The 18,604-nt window shown below is 40.7% G+C and overlaps 2 protein-coding genes across 9 annotated transcripts in view; both read right to left on the reverse strand.

Annotated features, from left to right (window-relative positions):
* Nca (neurocalcin homolog) overlaps positions 1–18,604 on the reverse strand; it is a 472,011-nt gene that overhangs the window by 20,335 nt on the left and 433,072 nt on the right. The gene's annotated exons all lie outside the window — the stretch shown is intronic.
* The window catches only part of LOC123750798 (neuronal calcium sensor 2), a gene marked incomplete in the record, with an annotated part of 70,477 nt that continues 53,299 nt past the window's right edge, over positions 1,427–18,604 (reverse strand). The window contains 2 exon segments of the mRNA XM_069325886.1: positions 1,427–6,003; positions 6,005–6,174. Coding sequence (XP_069181987.1) covers positions 5,949–6,003; positions 6,005–6,174 — 225 coding nt within the window.

The following is an 18,604-nucleotide window of genomic DNA, read 5'->3' on the forward strand; positions in this document are numbered from 1 at the left end:
CCACCCAAATTTGATAACTCCATAAGAAAAAATGTAATAAAATTTAATAATAATAATGTAAAATTTGTATTATACTGAATATAAAATGCTATACGTCATATGACAACCTAATTTTTGAGTATTTAGTTTTCTCCGTTTTTATCGTTTAAATATTCGTTATATTATTCAGCAGTCTTGTAATTTATTTAAAATAATTTTACTTTTCTAATCATAATAACCCAAATGCTAATAATGTCTCCTTAACATTACATTTACATAGCTCTTAAAATAAATTCAAAACAACACAAAAATTAACAATACAGTACTACTGTAGTCTTGTACCAGTTTCAGTCTTATGAATAAATCAATTTTGATTACACAGTACTGTACTGTACAGACAAGCTTTATTGATTTAATTAAAAAAAATCAATACTGTATGTGATTACACAGTTTATATATAGGGAATAAATCATCAGAGAGTGCCTCTTTATTATATCTAAGACTAATAAAGATTAATCTTAAGCCTGCTTTAGTGTTTAAAATAACCTAACTGAATATTATACACATATAATGTAAATTTTAATTCTCGATAAAATAAGTTAAAAATATTTGTCAAGATTTGATTATTATATTATATATATATATATATATATATATATATATATATATATATATATATATATATATATATATATATATATATGTCGTACCTAGTAGCCAGAACTCACTTCTCAGCCTACTATGCAAGGCCCAATTTGCCTAATAAGCCAAGTTTTCATGAATTAATTGTTTTTCGACTACCTAACCTACCTAACCTAACCTAACCTAGCTTTTTCCGCTACCTAACCTAACCTAACCTTTAAAGATAGGTTAGGTTAGGTTAGGTTAGGTTAGGTAGGGTTGGTTAGGTTCGGTCATATATCTACGTTAATTTTAACTCCAATAAAAAAAAATTGACCTCATACATAATGAAATGGGTTTCTTTATCATTCCATAAGAAAAAAACTAGAGAAAATATATTAATTCAGGAAAACTTGGCTTATTAGGCAAATCGGGCCTTGCATAGTAGGCCGATAAGTGCGTTCTGGCTACTAGGTACGACATTATATATATATATATATATATATGACAATGTCAGACCACGGAGGAAAATTGAAACAGGAAATTTCCTTAAGTACTTTCGTATATTAAATACATCTTCAGAAGGTCCAGGTCCTGGACCTTTGGACCTTCTGAAGATGTATTTAATATACGAAAGTACTTAAGGAAATTTCCTGTTTCAATTTTCCTCCGTGGTCTGACATTGTCACATTCTTAATCACGTGTTTATTTTCGTGATATACACACATATACACACACACACATTATATATATATATATATATATATATATATATATATATATATATATATATATATATATATATATATCTGTATCTAGTAGTGTGTGTGTATTTTTTCTTGAGAATTCCAATGCTGAATACCAGATGTTAAATATTGTCAGGACTTAAGTTATCCATCACTACAAGTATTTTTCAAAATTATGATGAACAAGTAAATTAAGAAGCATATCTAAATTATGTAGTTAGTTGTATAAAATAGAGAATATATACTTAGCCTGCTTTAAAGCCTTGATATCTTAGGCTGATATTTTGCCTAGTTACATTTTGTGACAACTGTGCTTACCTGTCAACAAACTTGAAAAAAATGATGTCGGGAAAAAGGCTGATGAGTGTTAAAATGTAAAAAGAATATATTTGCAGGCAAGAAAAATATTTAAACAAAAGTTATAAAACAAGACTGTGTTAAGATTGGGGAAAGAAGAAAATGTACAAAAATATACATACATACACATACATAATACACAAAGAAGCACAACAGGCTCTGCCAAGTATGGTCTTCATAGGCTCTATTGGGGCGCATCCCCTCCCTCGATCATCGTCGCCCATCAACAACATAGGCTCTATGTACGTACCAGTGATATCCCATCATTCTCAAACTCGTACTGTACTTAAATTGTGGATTCATTCGGAAATCAGTAACTCAAAAAGCACTGATGATACTATCACACAAAATCAACATTATTGTGACATCCCGGGGGCTGTGTCGTTGGATAACTTATAAAATCACATTTTGACATTAGTTGATACAACAATTAAAGAACTTGTGCATTAAAAAATTGTCCCTTACAAGTAAATTTGTATATAATAAAATTAATAGCTGATGGAATAATGCACTGTAATGCTTTGATTTTGGATACTGCAATACATCACTCTATTTTTAGGGGGTAGTAGGTGATTTGCTTTTGTATCTAGAATTGTTTTAATTCAATCCAACATAGGAACATTGTGATTTATTGTATGTAGTGTACATGCAAATGTATATGTATGTGTGTGTGAAATATTTTATAATATAATATTATATATATATGTTGTACCTAGTTGCCAGAACGCAGTTCTTTGCCTACTATGCAAGGCCCGATTTGCGTAATGAGCCAAGTTTTCCAGAAATTCAATATTTTTCTCATTTTTTTCTTATGAAATGATAAAGCTATTTATTTCATAATGTATCAGCTAAATTTTTTTAATTTTAGTTAAAACTAATGTAGGTATATGACCAAACCTAACTAACCCTGCCTAACCTATCTTAACCTAACCAAAACTAACATAACTAAATCAATAATTTATGTTCTTAATATAATAATAATATTTAAAATAAACCAATAGGAAACAATTTATTGAAAATAAAAAATTACTTGGCCTATTAGGCAAATCGGGCCTTGTGTAGCAGGCCGAGAAGTACGTTCTGGCTACTAGGTATGACATATATATATGTATACACACATACATACATACATACACAAAATCAAGTGTATTGTGGAAAAGGAGAGCATGTTTCCCTTTGAAACTGCCTCAACTATATTTATTTATATCCACAACAATAGCTGCATAGCACAAAACCTGTAATTTCACACAATGATGCCAAAAGCTAGTAGCAACAGCTACTGTTGTTGAAGTATGTAATTTAAAATGACTTTTGGAAATCTAAATACACAAAGTACTGTGGCATAGTTAGATTATTAAATAAGTTGGCCGCATTAATTGCTGCTTCCAAAAGTCTGAAGTGAAAGCACAACTGGCAAATTCATTTATATTATATCCATTCCATATTCTATTATCCAGGACGTTCACTAATAACTGTATATGAAAGTGTAAATATCCATGTTTAATTATCTTGTGATATTTAACACATGCATTCTCTCTATGAGCTGCCTTTAAACATAAAACACATTTATGCTAAAGAAAACTAAATTGTATCTTCTGAACATATTACAACATATGCCAAAGTTTGCACCTTGTATATTTTATTAAACATTATAAATTAAACAACTAGGCTGAGAGCAACAACTTAAAACTATATTCAGTATATTCGCTTATTTGGACCGACAGTGTATATTACATTATAAAATATTTTATTTCTGCCATTTAAGTTCTAAGACCTACAAGCAGTTTGCTACAGATTTTTCATCACGATCATATCCTGTTAGTGTAAAGGTTTTACAGATTAAAATTAATAATTTAAATGATATTATGAAGCATTGTTACAAACTTTCACATAAATGGCAAAGTCAATGCTTTACTAACCAAAACAAAACATTATACTGTATTGTAATAATAATAATAATACGACTGTTATGAAAGAAAAATACTAGATTTTCCAACTGTGGTAATCATTATTCAACCAGGCTAATTAAACCGTTAACATTACGAGTGTATTACAAGGGGTGGCGGAAACCATAAACATGGCTGAAGTGAATGTAATGTCTCTGTAGCTGTACACCTGTACTCTCATGTCCTTTGTGTAGCTGTATACCTGTGCTCTCATGTCAAGCAATTGTGGAAAGTTAAGGGATGAAATTGTGTTCATGTCAGTTTCAATATAAACACTATGACTTGCCAAATGTTTAATGTGTTTGAGGGCCTCAAAATGAATAAATGCCCAAACCATTATGATGCTACTGCTGTAAACAAGTCAACATACACTGCAGAGGAAGTTTATAACTTGGTTATTATATCAATAAAGTTAACTATAGGTATGCTGCCTCTTAGGCTAATATATTAAAATGTCTAAAAACTAGATAATTGCATTATTTCTTGCAATTATCCTAATATAACTGCTGGATATAAATATTGGTCTTCCTTCATCTAGTCATTCATCTTCAACTAGTATCCAAAAAATTGCAACAGGTCACACCGACTCCTAAAAGAAATAAAATTTTTGTCCAAAATCCTGCATATCCTATTTTTCATAGTACTAAACTGCATTTTCATCAGATGCAGAAGCTTATGGGAGTCTTACCACATACTGTTTGTTCATTTAAATGCTAGTGGAATCCTGTTACCAAGATCCTGTGTGTAAAGTTGGAGTTCACAGTACAGTACTGTACAAAGTACTTCATAGGAGAGCTATCTGGCTGCGCTATCAGAGATAAAAATTGCTAGGCTGAAGAAGATGAAGAGATGATTCGCTAGTGGCTATATACAGTTGGTCACCGCCTCTCATACGGAGCATATGGGGAAAACAAAATTGTTCAGAAGGATTGCACGTGGTCTTCAGCACTCACCAGTGACGAGATTATAACAAGTCAGTGCTTCTTTTTTTCTTAAGTATCCAAAAATTTACATCATTTTCTTATCACCACATACAAAATATGCATGTGTAACCACCTCCATTGGGCTAGCATTTCTAATCTAGTCACAGTAACATTAAGAAAAGCTTTAATGACCGCATATACCTTCAGAAATGTAGAAGAATTCACTGAAAAGGATTTATGACAAATTAAATGTCAGGTCGTTGTACGGGTCTATAACAGTTCACTTATTCATAGTATGATAAATGGTCAATGCTCATCAGGTGTGATTAGGCCAGTAACTGTTAGATCGAAACTTGCTTAACTCCCATTTACCAAAACGGTATCCTTAAATTTTGTCTAATTTGTTTCGTTGCTGACCTGGTCACAATCAACAATCTGGAAAGTAAAGCAACTTTCCATGTACACCAGACAAGAAGGATCAGCATAACTCATCTCTTGTGCTCTCAATGAAACCTCACAACTAACAATTAAGGAAGAATTTCTACATAATCTAAAACCTACAATCACTGACAAAACTTCTATAGTCATTTGCTAATTTTCCTCTTGTATATTTATACTAAATTGCACCCCTATGATGCCATATTCTAATATTTGTTTGTATTTCATTATTAATGTGTGTGTATGTGTGTGCATGTATGAATTACATACATACATGCATGTGTGTGTGTGTGTGGTGGGGGCGTGCACAAAAGTGGTGTGTATGTGTGGTGTGCACAGTTGTGTATTTGTGTAATTTATCTATATACTGACAAATTTAACACCCACTTGCAGTATGAATATGAAAACATTTATAGTTTTCTGTCAAGAGCCATATAGAGCCAGATCACATATTTCATTTATGATCGTGTTAGGTCAAATTTCCCAGTAAATCTAAAAAAGAAAACATACAAACATTATCACCCCTGATGCGAAAATGCATATAAATATTGATAATAAATGAAATATTTATGGGAAACTCTTGTCTATTATGTATTTTGGTACCTTCACTAAAATGGCCACTCTACACCTCATGCATACAGTACAACTTTCACAAAACATGGACCTATTACATCTCAAGCCTTTTATAGCTAACCCAAAGGAGTGTCAACAGCTTTGATGATAAATGATTTGTTTCAGACTAGTGCTTAGACCAACTACATTTCCTAGCTCTTAGTAAGGACCATACGTTGGCTAAAGATGTGGTGAATGTTTTATCTTTGGTGTTTGTCACAAGATGGCTATAGACTTGCTAATTCTCCTACTAATGATTATTCCTTATAATGAGGGCTGTCTACCATCTCCTTGAATAGCCACCAGTGCAGTAGCTTCATGCTAGTCTATGATGTTGTATGAATATTATCCTTGGGTACAATAAATAGATTAAGCTCCCGGTGTGAGCATCTTAGAGAGCTCCTCATCTAGCAAGCACCCTTTCAGGAACTCTTCCTGAGTTAGGTTGCCATCATTATTTTCGTCCATCTTTGAGAAAATGGCTTTTGCTCGCTCTTCAGCACTGTCCGCTGGACGACTAGCAGAGTTGGTCCCAAGCATGTCATAGATGGCCTGTGGAAAACAAAATTAACTTCAAACATTAGCCAGTAATTAGGTAATTAATTATCTTTCCAACACAGTACTGTCCAAGCAAAAACATCAGGCTTACATATATATGTATGTATGTAGTTTGTAACATTAACCCCTAAATGGCAAAGCTATATAAAAGTATTACATAGAGGTGCACATAACTAAAAATCAAATGGGAAAAAATGCATATGGCGGTTGGAGCAGTGTAAGGGTTTAACTAATGCTCTAAAATGATTATTTTCTGCAATTTAAAGCCTATTACAATTGTAATACTTACTAAAATCATTATGAAAGAAGACGAATATTCTGAAAAATGTTATTTAAAGTGTTCAAAGAGCATAGATGCTTAAACCTGTATTCCGCATCTCGTGTCACCTTGTGACCCACATCTAGGATTTACAGACCTGGTACTTGTGGCACAGAGAAAACAGTTTACCTATGGCTGTTATGAGAGTTCTTTTCCAGCAACCCAACCTAGAATCAGGCTCTAGGTTGATCGGTAAGGCTGTTGCTGGTAGCAGCACAAACGCCCACATAACTACTACAATCTGGTTGATCTGGCACATTCTGCAGGAACTTGACTAATCCCATATTGAAAACTTTAGCTTTTGTTGTGACAATATTTCAGATATTTTCTGAAAGCAGGATGAAGTCATTGACCTCTGATGTTCATGTTTTCTTTTTGTGCTTAGAGGGCCTCTACTCTTCACTGGGTCTATTGTACATATACTTCAGTATATATTTTACTCCAATAAATAACAATATTTTGCAGATCAGGATCCTGATCTTCGAGTACCTTCTATGTAATTTATTTTTTACGGTGTCCATGAGTGTAATGTAAGATCATTGCACAGTATATGTATCTAATACTGGTATTGTATATTAAATACCTCTGGAATCTTGAGAGGGAAGCCCAACCACTGGGCTGGACGGTAGAACGACTGTCTTGCTTCTTGCAGGTCGGCGTTCAATACACAACCATCCAAGTGGTTGTAGTTACCTTGCAGTAATTCTGGGGGGTCAAGGTCCCTGTAGCCCGGTCTCTGACCAGGGCTCCTGGTTGATCATGTATACTTTGGAGGTGTTTATCGAGTTCTCTCTTGAGCACTGTGAGAGGTCGGCCAGTTATGCCCCTTACTACAGTATATGTGTAGTGGAAGTGTGTTGAACAGTCTCTGGTCACTGATGTTGATAGAGTTCTCTCGCAGAGTACCTATTGCACCTCTGCTTTTCAACTGGGGTATTCTGCACATCCTGCCATGCTTTCTGGTCTCATATGATGTTATTTCTGTATGCAGGTTTGCAAACCATTATAGGGGCTGGTCATTTCAAAATATCTGAAATGTTGTAAATTTGACTCCTGAGCGTGATTTTTTAGCCGAATTCTGACTCTCTGCACCTATTTTCATTTTCAATATTACGACATTTTATACCGAAAATATGCCAATTACTGAAAACGGCAAAGGGTCATATTTTGCCCAAACCCCCTGCCGTTTTCAAAATATCTGAAATGTCGGAAATTTGACTCTTGAGCGTGATTTTTGAGACGAATTCTGACTCTCTGCACCTATTTTCATTTTCAAATTACGACTTTTTGTAACAAAAATATGCCAATTACTGAAAACGGCGATGGGTCATATTTTGCCCAAACCCCCCTGCAGTTTTCAAAATATCTGAAATGTCCGAAATTTGACTCCTGAGCGTGATTTTTGAGCCGAATTCTGACTCTGCACCTATTTTCATTTCCAAATTACTACTTTTTATACCGAAAATATACCAATTACTGAAAACGGCGATGGGTCATATTTTGCCCAAACCCCCCTGCAGTTTTCAAAATATATTAAATGTCAGAAATTTGACTCCTGAGCGTGATTTTTGAGCCGGATTCTGACTCTGCACCTATTTTCATTTCCAAATTACTACTTTTTATACCGAAAATATACCAATTACTGAAAACTGCGATGGGTCATATTTTGCCCAAACCCCCCTGCCGTTTTCAAAATATCTGAAATGTCGGAAATCTGACTCCTGAGCGTGATTTTTTAGCCGAATTCTAACTCTCTGCACCTATTTTCATTTCCAAATTACGACTTTTAATACCGAAAATATGCCAATTACTGAAAACGGCGATGGGTCATATTTTGCCCAAACCTCCCTGCAGTTTTCAAAACATCTGAAATATTAAAGCTGTAATAGGCTTCCAGGTGCAAAGGTATGCTCATTTTGTAGCATGCCTTTTCACCTTTTCCAGTTTATTAATGTGCTCGAGATATGGGCACCACACAACTGCTGCATATTCCAATTTTGGTCTTGCGAGCCATGAACAGTTTCTTCAGTATTTCACCATCCGTGTAATTAAAAGCGAGTCTGAAGATGGAAAGCGACGCACCAAAATGAATTATTATGTTGTCTCTGTTTAATGAGAAGATCTGATTGCCTTTTGAGGCTACGGGCAGGTAAGAATTTTTGAGAGGCGGGCCCTGGAGGTGAGTCATGGAGGTACTGGAGGCAGATACCGGAAGTGACTGGCAGGTACCAGAAAGAACTACTGCAGTTTCCCGGGAAACTGCCTGGGGCAAGGAAAAAGCTTTCAACTTGAGGACAATTTTTTTACGATCACAAAGTCTATTCAGCAGCCATTTTTTCCCCCCCTCCAGTAGCGGGTTGCGCCTCGCGGAACCTGAGGCGTGGGGATATTATCATACGCTCACCTGAGTTTTCCCTAAAATAAATAAATCATTCAGGGATGGGGGGGATTCAGAATTTTCTACCATGTTCTCATTTCACCCCCCCCCCCCCCCCCACACACACACAACCAAGTTCACGGAAATTTTCACCGCAATTGTTAAAAGATTTTCTCGAGTTTTCATAATATTTACACGACAAAATATACCACAAGACAAATTTATCATTTCGAGTCGATGACGTTTTGATTTTGACTATTTGTAGTTCATATATATTTTTTCATGAATCAGGGACTATTACGTACCAGAAATGAAGTGTATCAACCACATGGCATAATAAATCAATTGTTATGTATGTACTTAAGTGTTATTATTAGTCGAGCAGTCAGGAGACCTGGTCAGAAAATGGGCCGCAGGGACATCAGTGATCCTCGAAACCGCTCAAAGTTATGCCATCACGAAGATATGCTGAAGGTGAAGAGAGAGTAGAGGGGGGGGGGGGGAAGGGAAGATAGAGGTAGACACGCAAGTTGTGACGAGATGTTGTTGTTTAAGATTCGCTACCTGGAACAAAAAGTTCCAAGTAGCACGGGCTATGATGAGCCCGTGAGTGACGAGAGGTCAGGTGCGGTTACCTCGAAGTAAACAGGTGTATTCGAACAATTGTGACCCCCCGTATTAACAAACCGACAACCTCCCATAAGGATACAGCTCCTTTCTTGAGTTCCTAGCGCGTTAAACAAATTTCTCCCACCCACATATACACCACTCCCATCTACATATACACCCCTTCCATCTACACACACATTTCTCCCACCCCCCACAGTCCCCTCCCATCCCACACACACACATCCCACCTTCCTTTCACATACTCTCTCCATCCACAAACACACAAGAGGTTCTCATGGCCCTCAGCCCCAGCAGTGGAGTACAAGGTGAACAATGTAGCTCTAGTCCTGTTCCAAAAGAGTGGCGAGAAGGCTGGGGACGAGAGGAGGGAGAGGGTGAGAGAAAGAGAGAAGGAATGACGGAGATTTGGGAATGATTTGTAGACATGGACCTATCATTCCATTCTAGCTGCATGAGCACTTGATCTGACATCCTCTACCTATTGATACGCACACATGACTTCTCACAGGTTGTGTAACTTTTAGACCTACCGCGGTCTCTGGGGTCAAGATGCGCGTCTGGAGAGAACAAGGATGTTGGGTCGATCCCCTTCTCGGATCCTTCCTTCCTGATACAAAGATATTATCATTTTCACGTACTTTCTGCTCGAGGTACTCACCTATTTTCACATATATCCCCAAATGGGAGATAGTAAAGGGGTGAAGGTGGCACAGAATCCCCCCTCTTCCCCCCTCCCCCCACCTTGGAAACCATGAACCCGTATCGTATATACCTCATAATATATATACTGATTGCTTCTTTACCCACGCAACGAAATACCGACCCCAATTTCCTTTCCACAAATTCCTCTAAAAAGATAATGAATTCCCCTCCACACTGTGAGAATCCCTTCGTCAACTTACACACACACTTACTTACACAGGTGGATGCGAACAAGGGGACACAGGTGGAGACTGAGTACCCACATGAGCCACAGGGACATTAGAAAGAATTTTTTTCAGTGTCAGAGTAGTTAGTAAATGGAATGCATTAGGCAGTGATGTGGTGGAGGCTGACTCCATACATAGTTTCATTTGTAGATATGATAAAGAGCCCAGTAGGCTCAGGAATCTGTACACCAGTTGATTGGTAGTCGAGAGGTGGGACTAAAGAGCCAAAGCTCAACCCCCGCAAGCACAACTAAGTGGGTACACTACGTGATCACTGATGGGAACCGCCACTGCCACAGAAGGGATAAATAACACCAATATCCGTTTTCTTTACTCCAAGAAGAAGAAGGGGGGGGGGGACTAGGAACAGAGGGAAGAGGAACGTAACAAAAGATGAGATCAATAGGGAATGGAAGGGGTTTAGAAAAATGAGTATGACTACGAGAAAAATATCGAGAAAAGGGAAGGTTAAAAACAAACAAAAAATCCTCCTCCTGAAATGAAACTACGTTTAGTAACTACTTGGGGTAAAGTACCAATATGTAGTAATGGACCTTACCTTACCTTGAGGTTACCTTGAGATGATTTCGAGGCTTAGCGTCCCTGGTCGTCGACCAGGCCTCCTGGTTGCTGGACTAGTCAACCAACCTGTTGGACGCAGCTGCTCGCAGCCTGACGCATGAATCACAGCCTGGTTGATCAGGTATGCTTTGGAGGCGCTTATCCGGTTCTCTTTTTAACACTGAGGGGTCGGCCAGATATGTGTAGTGGAAGCGTGTTGAACAGTCTCGGGCCTCTGATGTTGATAGTTCTCTCTCAGCGTACCTGTTGCTCCTCTGCTCTTCACCGGGGGTATTCTGCACATCCTGCCATGCCTACTGGTCTCATGGGGTGTTATTTCTGTGTGCAGGTTTGGGATCAGGAACTCTACTATTTTCCATGTGTAATTATTATGTATCTCTCCCGCCTGCACTCAAGGGAATACAGATTTAGGCATTTTAGTCAGTCCCAATAGTTTAGATGTTTTACTGAGTGGATTCTAGCAGTAAAGGATCTCTGCACGCTCTCCATAAAAAAAATCTTGTCACAACCATCCACTTCACCGGCATTGGAGACTTCCTCAATCTTGACACAACCATCCAGTTTCCACTCAATCCACAGCTCGCTCGCTGTGCAGCAAATCCAGGCAGAGATTAATGGAGCCAGCTGAACCAACACCATTTGCACGCTGGCACATTTTTTTTTTTACTAAAGCTTGTGCTCTGAATTCAAGAGGTTCTGGTTTGAGGGTCTTGGGAAGCGAAATCATATTTAATTTTTTTGTGTGTGAAATATGCTGTGGAACATTTTCTACTTTGTAATGCGCGCTAGATACACAGCAACCTAAAGTGCTGAGCTTGTCATTATTTAACTGTGTATCACACCGTAAATGTGCCCAATAATGCCAGGAGTGCTATTGGGTGTTGGGGTGTGTAGGGCTCAAGACTTCCCATAACATTTGTACAGTCGCTGGTTACCTGCTTGATGGGGTTCTGGGATTACTTCTACTCCCCAAGCTCGGCCCGAGGCCAGGCTTGACTCGTGAGAGCTTGGTCCAATAGGCTGTTGCTTGGAGCGGCCCGCAGGCCCACATATCCACCACAGCCTAGTTCGTCCGGCACTTCTTGAAGAAAACTATCTACTTTTCTCTTGAAGATGTCCACGGTTGTTCCAGCAATATTTCTTATGCTCGCTGGGAGGACGTTGAACAACCGCGGACCTCTGATGTTTATATAGTGTTCTCTGATTGTGTCTATGGTACTCCTGCTCTCCTCTGGTTCTATTCTGCACTTTCTTCCATATCGTTCACTCCAGTACGTTGTTATTTTACTGTGTAGATTTGGGACCTGTAGGTTGTGCATTGTGCGTGTGAGAGCACATTGTGTTGCTGTGAGCAGCTACAACTGCATTGCAGAGTGCACAATGGACAGGTCGTGCATTGTGTAGGTCTACGCAGTTGTCACAACAGTGTGATTGTATGTTGTCACGACAGTGTGATTGTATGTTGTCTCAACATTGTGATCACATGTTGCTACAACAATGTGATCACATGTTGTCACAACATTGTGATCGCATGTTTCACAACATTGTGATCACATGTTTCTACAACACAAATTGCGTTGTGAGTTTACAGGGTAAGGCGCCTATCAAACTGCACAGCGATGCTTATAGTCATTACAAGATTGACTAAGAACAGTGCACAGGCGAACAGCTGCTGGTCTGCATCTGCTTAACCACCCAGAACTGGAGCTCAATACTGAGGAGAGTCGTAAAGGAGGGTAATTACCAGGGAGCCATTACCGTCTCTTGAGGAGGTTCTGCAACTTGAAGCTCTGTCTCCAGGGTGCCACATTCTCCAGAGTGCCACATTCTCCATGGTGCCACATTCTCCAGGGTGCCACATTCTCCAGAGTGCCACATTCTCCAGAGTGCCACATTCTCCAGGGTGCCACATTCTCCAGAGTGCCACATTCTCCAGAGTGCCACATTCTCCAGGGTGCCACATTCTCCAGAGTGCCACATTCTCCAGAGTGCCACATTCTCCAGAGTGCCACATTCTCCAGGGTGCCACATTCTCCAGGGTGCCACATTCTCCAGGGTGCCACATTCTCCAGAGTGCCACATTAGAGCACCAAGAGGCGAGCTGAACCAAAATGGGAGATTGTTGTCACCCATCTCGTCCCCCATCTATCCCCTCCCCCCCTCCTTTCTCCTCCTACCTGGATCTTACCTGGCGAGTGTCTCGATAGTTCTCCTCCCCGCGTCTGGCCGCCCCCCTCCTTCTGTTACCCCCCCCCCCCCTATCCACCCCTAGCACCCACATCCCCCCTATCCACCCCCACTCCCCTAGCACCCTCATCCCCCTATGCAGCTTCCTTCACCGGTGACCCCTCCCCCTCCTCCACACCCCCCCCTTTCCCCTGGTAAAATATATATACTGATCTACAAAACTTCAAAACTTCCGTGAACTAAAAGTTTCACATTTTTCTCGCGCAACTTTTCAGAAAATACGATTTCATATCTTTTTTATGTTTAATTGGCCATATTTTTGTTCAACAATTATTAAACAAATTCTGATATTTTTTGGAATAATTTTTCAGGACGTTGTGATATATTTATATTTTTTAATTTGTATTTTTCAAATTTAGAATCTTTTTTCGTATCATTTATTTCCTTTTTGTTTGGCGTCGCTCGAGGTACACGTACACTCAGGAGGGGGAAGTGAGCGACATATTCAGGCAGCGAACGAACGCCAAGGGTTGAGGTAGAATCCGAACAATGCAGCGGTGTTCTCGAATCGTCACCGTCTCTATCTCGAAATTGTCAATAACATGTACTAATTCACGCCATTCCCAGCTAATGGCGAAGGAGAAGGAAGGAATGAGAGAAGGAGAAGGAAGGAGAGAGGGGGAGGGAGAGAGAGAGAGAGAGAGAGAGAGAGAGAGAGAGAGAGAGAGAGAGAGAGAGAGAGAGAGAGAGAGAGAGAGAGAGAGAGAGAGAGAGAGAGAGAGAGAGAGAGAGAGAGAGAGAGAGAGAGAGAGAGAGAGAGAGAGAGAGAGAGAGAGAGAGAGAGAGAGAGAGAGAGAGAGAGAGAGAGAGAGAGAGATATAAAACTAAGAATGAGAGAGAGAAAATGAAGGAATAATGGAGAGAGAATGAAGGAATGAAGGAGAGAAAGATCAAGGAAAGGGGTAGGAAGAAAAGTAGTAAGAGGGAAGGATGCAACTGGATATTATGGACAAACCTCCCAATGAGAAAGGGTCTGAACACTGCGAGTCTCACCATATGGCTGCTATGTCTCAATGCATTGTGGTTCCTTTTAACAGAGTCGACCAATGCGTTAAAAATACCACGTATTAACACAACAAACAAAGCACCGTAATATTGCCGTTTTCTATGCGTAGGGCCTCGACAGGTTAGGTGGGTTGGTTGGGTTTGTACCTTTCTGGTTAGGCAATTAACCAGTTGCAACTTCAGTCATATGAATAACGGTAACTAGCCTATGCAAGGCAGCTCATATTAGCCTATAGAGGGCAGCTCCTGTTTATACCAACCCTAAACTCATTCACAATGTCTAACGTGCGCTTGAAACAATCTGGCGATCCTAGGTCTTTATGTCACCCGGTAATTGGCTCCATAAAACGACCCTACTTCCAAACTAGCAGTTACGCTCATTACAGCAGCAGGAGGGAAGCTTTGCTCCTCCGGGATAACTGCGCTAAGTTTAGTGATGGTACCACATACTGATATCAATTCTCATTGGTAAGGTAGATTACACATAATTATATATAGATGAGATAGCAGAGAAAACAGAGGTGGGTGGACATCAGAGAGAGAGAGAGAGAGAGAGAGAGAGAGAGAGAGAGAGAGAGAGAGAGAGAGAGAGAGAGAGAGAGAGAGAGAGAGGAGAGAGAGGAGAGAGAGAGAGAGAGAGAGGAGAGAGAGAGAGAGAGAGAGGAGAGAGAGGAGAGAGAGAGGAGAGAGAGGAGAGAGAGGAGAGAGAGAGAGAGAGAGAGAGAGAGAGAGAGAGAGAGAGAGAGAGAGAGAGAGGGGGGGGGGGGTTGCAAGATTTGGGTGGGTGAGGGGGAAGGAACAACACTGAGACTATGTAAATGCAGTACACTCAGACTCAGGTTTACAACACTCAGGCTTGGTTGTAAACACTCCATGGAAACTGGCATTCAGTACCTCACAGATTTCCTTGTCGTTATCTGTATATTCTCCCTCCAGTTTTCCACGGTCTTGAAACTTAGGCGTTTTCATTTTTATGACTATATGGTAATTTAGGTTGCTTTTTCGCTTTATTTGCAATATCGTTCTCATAGCTCCTTTCCGATTCTCGCCTTATATTAATGTATTCGTTCCTAGCTCTGTTGCATCTAATCTTATTTTCCTCTGTCCATTGTACTTTCTCCACTCCCTTCTGCTTCTCATTTTTGCTTCTTGGCACTGTCTTATTAAACCATGGGTTATTATATTCCCTCCTACTTTTTACATTTTCTGTTGGTATAAAATTCTCTTCGGCCTCCTTGCATTTCCACTTGACTAGGTCCATTATATCTTGTACTGTTTTTCCTCTTAGTTCTTCTTCCCACTGCACTTCTCCCAGATATTCCCCTTACCCTCCTGCAATCCCCTTTCCCAGACCTCTTGCCCCGTGGTCACAATTTCAAGCTCGATCATGTAGTCAAAAACTAGGACACAGTGGTCACTGGCTCCTTGTGGTATTTCATGTTCCATATTCGTAATGTCTTCCTCATTCTGGGTGATAACCGGGTCTAATAGACTCAGTGTATTCCCTCTACCTTCTTCCCTCGTGTCTTCCTTCACATGATGTGTTAGGAAATTCCTGTTTATAACTTCCAAAAAGTTTGCTCACCATAATAGGGATTTCTTGATTCCCAATCGATCTCTCCGTGATTGAGGTCCCCCATGACCAACAGTTTCCCCTCTCATTATGTGAGCTGTTGTTGCTGCCCTTTGCAGTTCATCTATGCATGTCCTGTTATCATCATCATACTCCTGCCTGAGTCTTCTACTGTTTGATAGGGGAGTGTAGATCATCAAGATCACAATCCTCTCCCCCTCTGCTGTCAGAGTCACAAGTATGGAGCTTGTGTTTCCATTACTCCCCTGATTTTCTAGTTACTTAAATTTTCATTTCTGCTTGATGAGGATTGCCACTACGCCTCCGTCTCTGTGCCCTTTCTTTCCTTATTACTTGGTATTCCTCTGGAAATATTGCATCTAATACCATATCATTTATTTTAGTTTCCATTATTGCAATTATGTCCAGATCTGCATCACTAACCCTATCTTTTATTTCGTCTGCTTTACCGGATACCCCATCAGCATTGGTGAACCAAACCTTGAGACTCTTCTCGGAAACTCTGTTACCAGAGTTCACATAGCTCATCTGCCGACATGTTTCCCTCGGTGTGTGCTGCAGGTGAGGGATGGATGCAGTCCTATATACAATAAGTAGTTATGAGGTGGGAAGTGCCCGGGAAATAAGAGGCAGAGGGGATCTGGGAGGCAGAGGGGATTTGGGAGGCAGAGGGGATTTGGGAGCGAGGGGATCTGGGGGGCAGATGGGGGGGGGGGTGTTTGGGTAGCTAGGGGTATCTATAGGGCATAGGGGGAGAGGGGGCTGAGAGGTAGAATGAAGCTGGGAGTCAGAAAGAGGGTGTGCTAGGAACAGTGGAGAAGCAAGAGCAGTTATGGGTTTTGGGGTAGAAATGGGTTAAGTGGGAGATGGGGGCTCAGGATGGGAGTGGGGCGGGAGAATGGGGCTTGGGGGTCGCGAGGTGAGGGGGGGGGGGGTCATACTTGAGACGGGGTGCAAAGGTGGTGGTGGTGGTGGTGGTGATGTGTGTAATTACCTAAGTGTAATTACCTAAGTGTAGTTACAGGATGAGAGCTACGCTCGTGGTGTCCCGTCTTCCCAGCACTCTTTGTCATATAACGCTTTGAAACTACTGACGGTCTTGGCCTCCACCACCTTCTCACTTAACTTGTTCCAACCGTCTACCACTCTATTTGCGAAATTAAAAAAATGTTATTATAGTGTTTTTCTGTTCATTCGTCCTGGAGTGAATTGGAATATGTGTTTAATCTCAGCCAGGGTTTAAACCCGGGCGACAAAAATAATAACTGAAAACTCACACCCCAGAAGTGACTCGAACCCATACTGCCAGGAGCAACAATGCAACTGGTGTGTTTTCAGCTGCATATAGTCCTAAAGAACTAAATTACATAAATTTAAATATTTACCCTTTTGGGCCCTAAGAGGTTTTTTATCCATTAGTGCAAGATTGACCTCTGTTATCTGTTTATAGGAGAGAGAGAATTATCAGGGGAAAGCGCCAAGCCATTATGACTATATAGCACTGGGAAGGGGTCAGGAGAAGGATTTGGGATGGGATGTGTGTGTGTGTGTGTGTGTGTGTGTGTGTGTGTGTGTGTGTGTGTGTGTGTGTGTGTGTGTGTGTGTGTGTGTGTGTGTGTGTGTGTGTGTGGTGTGTTGGAGGGGGAGGGAGACTTGTGCGGGATGGGGGAGTATTGAAGTTATGAGGGGGGAGTGTTAGAGGGGGGGGAGGGGGTGTTGTTGGGAAGGAATTATGTTGGAGGGAGAGAGAAGGTTGGGAGAGGAGGGAGCGCTACCTGCAGGGATATATACAAGGAGTGAGTTCTGGAAGGGCACATGGAATGCTGTAGAGGGGAGGGGGGATGGAGTGTTGGAGAGAGAGGGGGAATGTTGGAGGGAGGGTAGTGTGGAGGGGGGGGGAGGGAGGGAGTGTCAGTGGTGCCCCTCTTGCATATGATGATCAATACCGCCGCTCCCCCCTCTCTCTCTCTCTCTCTCTCTCTCTCTCTCTCTCTCTCTCTCTCTCTCTCTCTCTCTCTCTCTCTCTCTCTCTCTCTCTCTCCCACCTCTCTCTCTCTCTCCTCCCCCGCTCCCTCTCTCTTACTCCTCTTCTCTCACCTCCCCCCCCATCCTCCCACACACTAATACGTCCCCCACACCTTCTTCCCCCAGAAAGCTTGACGTGGTTACCTCCACTCTCCCCATAATCCCTTATCAATGCCTCCGAGAATCTTGTACGTCGTGAGCATGTCTTTCCCAACTACTATCCTCAGTTTGTCCCTATAGCTCACAGGCCTTTCAGCTTACGGACCAGTCATGTGGCAAACCTGTTTAAGCTTCGGATTATTTGGGATTTTATATTTTAATATTTGTATAACACAAGCAGTGTATGATGTTGTGAAGGCTTGCTTACCCCTGGGGCCGGGGGGGGGATTTATCGAAACCGGGATTTATCGATTTATTGAAGCATCATTCTTCAATCATGGCGGCTGTGTTTAAACCTATTCGCATACTTTGCGTCATTATATAATGGAATGTGAAAAAATCGCGGAATTCAGAGATGATACCATCAATGGAGTCCAAGACATGTGTAAGTACTTCATACATAGTGATGTACTGCTGGGAATCTTAGCGAAGTACGCAAAACAGGTTACTGTTAGGTGCAGCCTGCACATGACTGTAAAGCTGCCGCCCAGTTGGGTGGGTGTGGAGCACATGACTGTAAAGCTGCCGCCCAGTTGGGTGGGTGTAGAGCACATGAC

Source organism: Procambarus clarkii, chromosome 17 (assembly GCF_040958095.1).
Source record: "Procambarus clarkii isolate CNS0578487 chromosome 17, FALCON_Pclarkii_2.0, whole genome shotgun sequence".
Classification (NCBI taxonomy): Eukaryota; Metazoa; Arthropoda; class Malacostraca; order Decapoda; family Cambaridae; genus Procambarus; species Procambarus clarkii.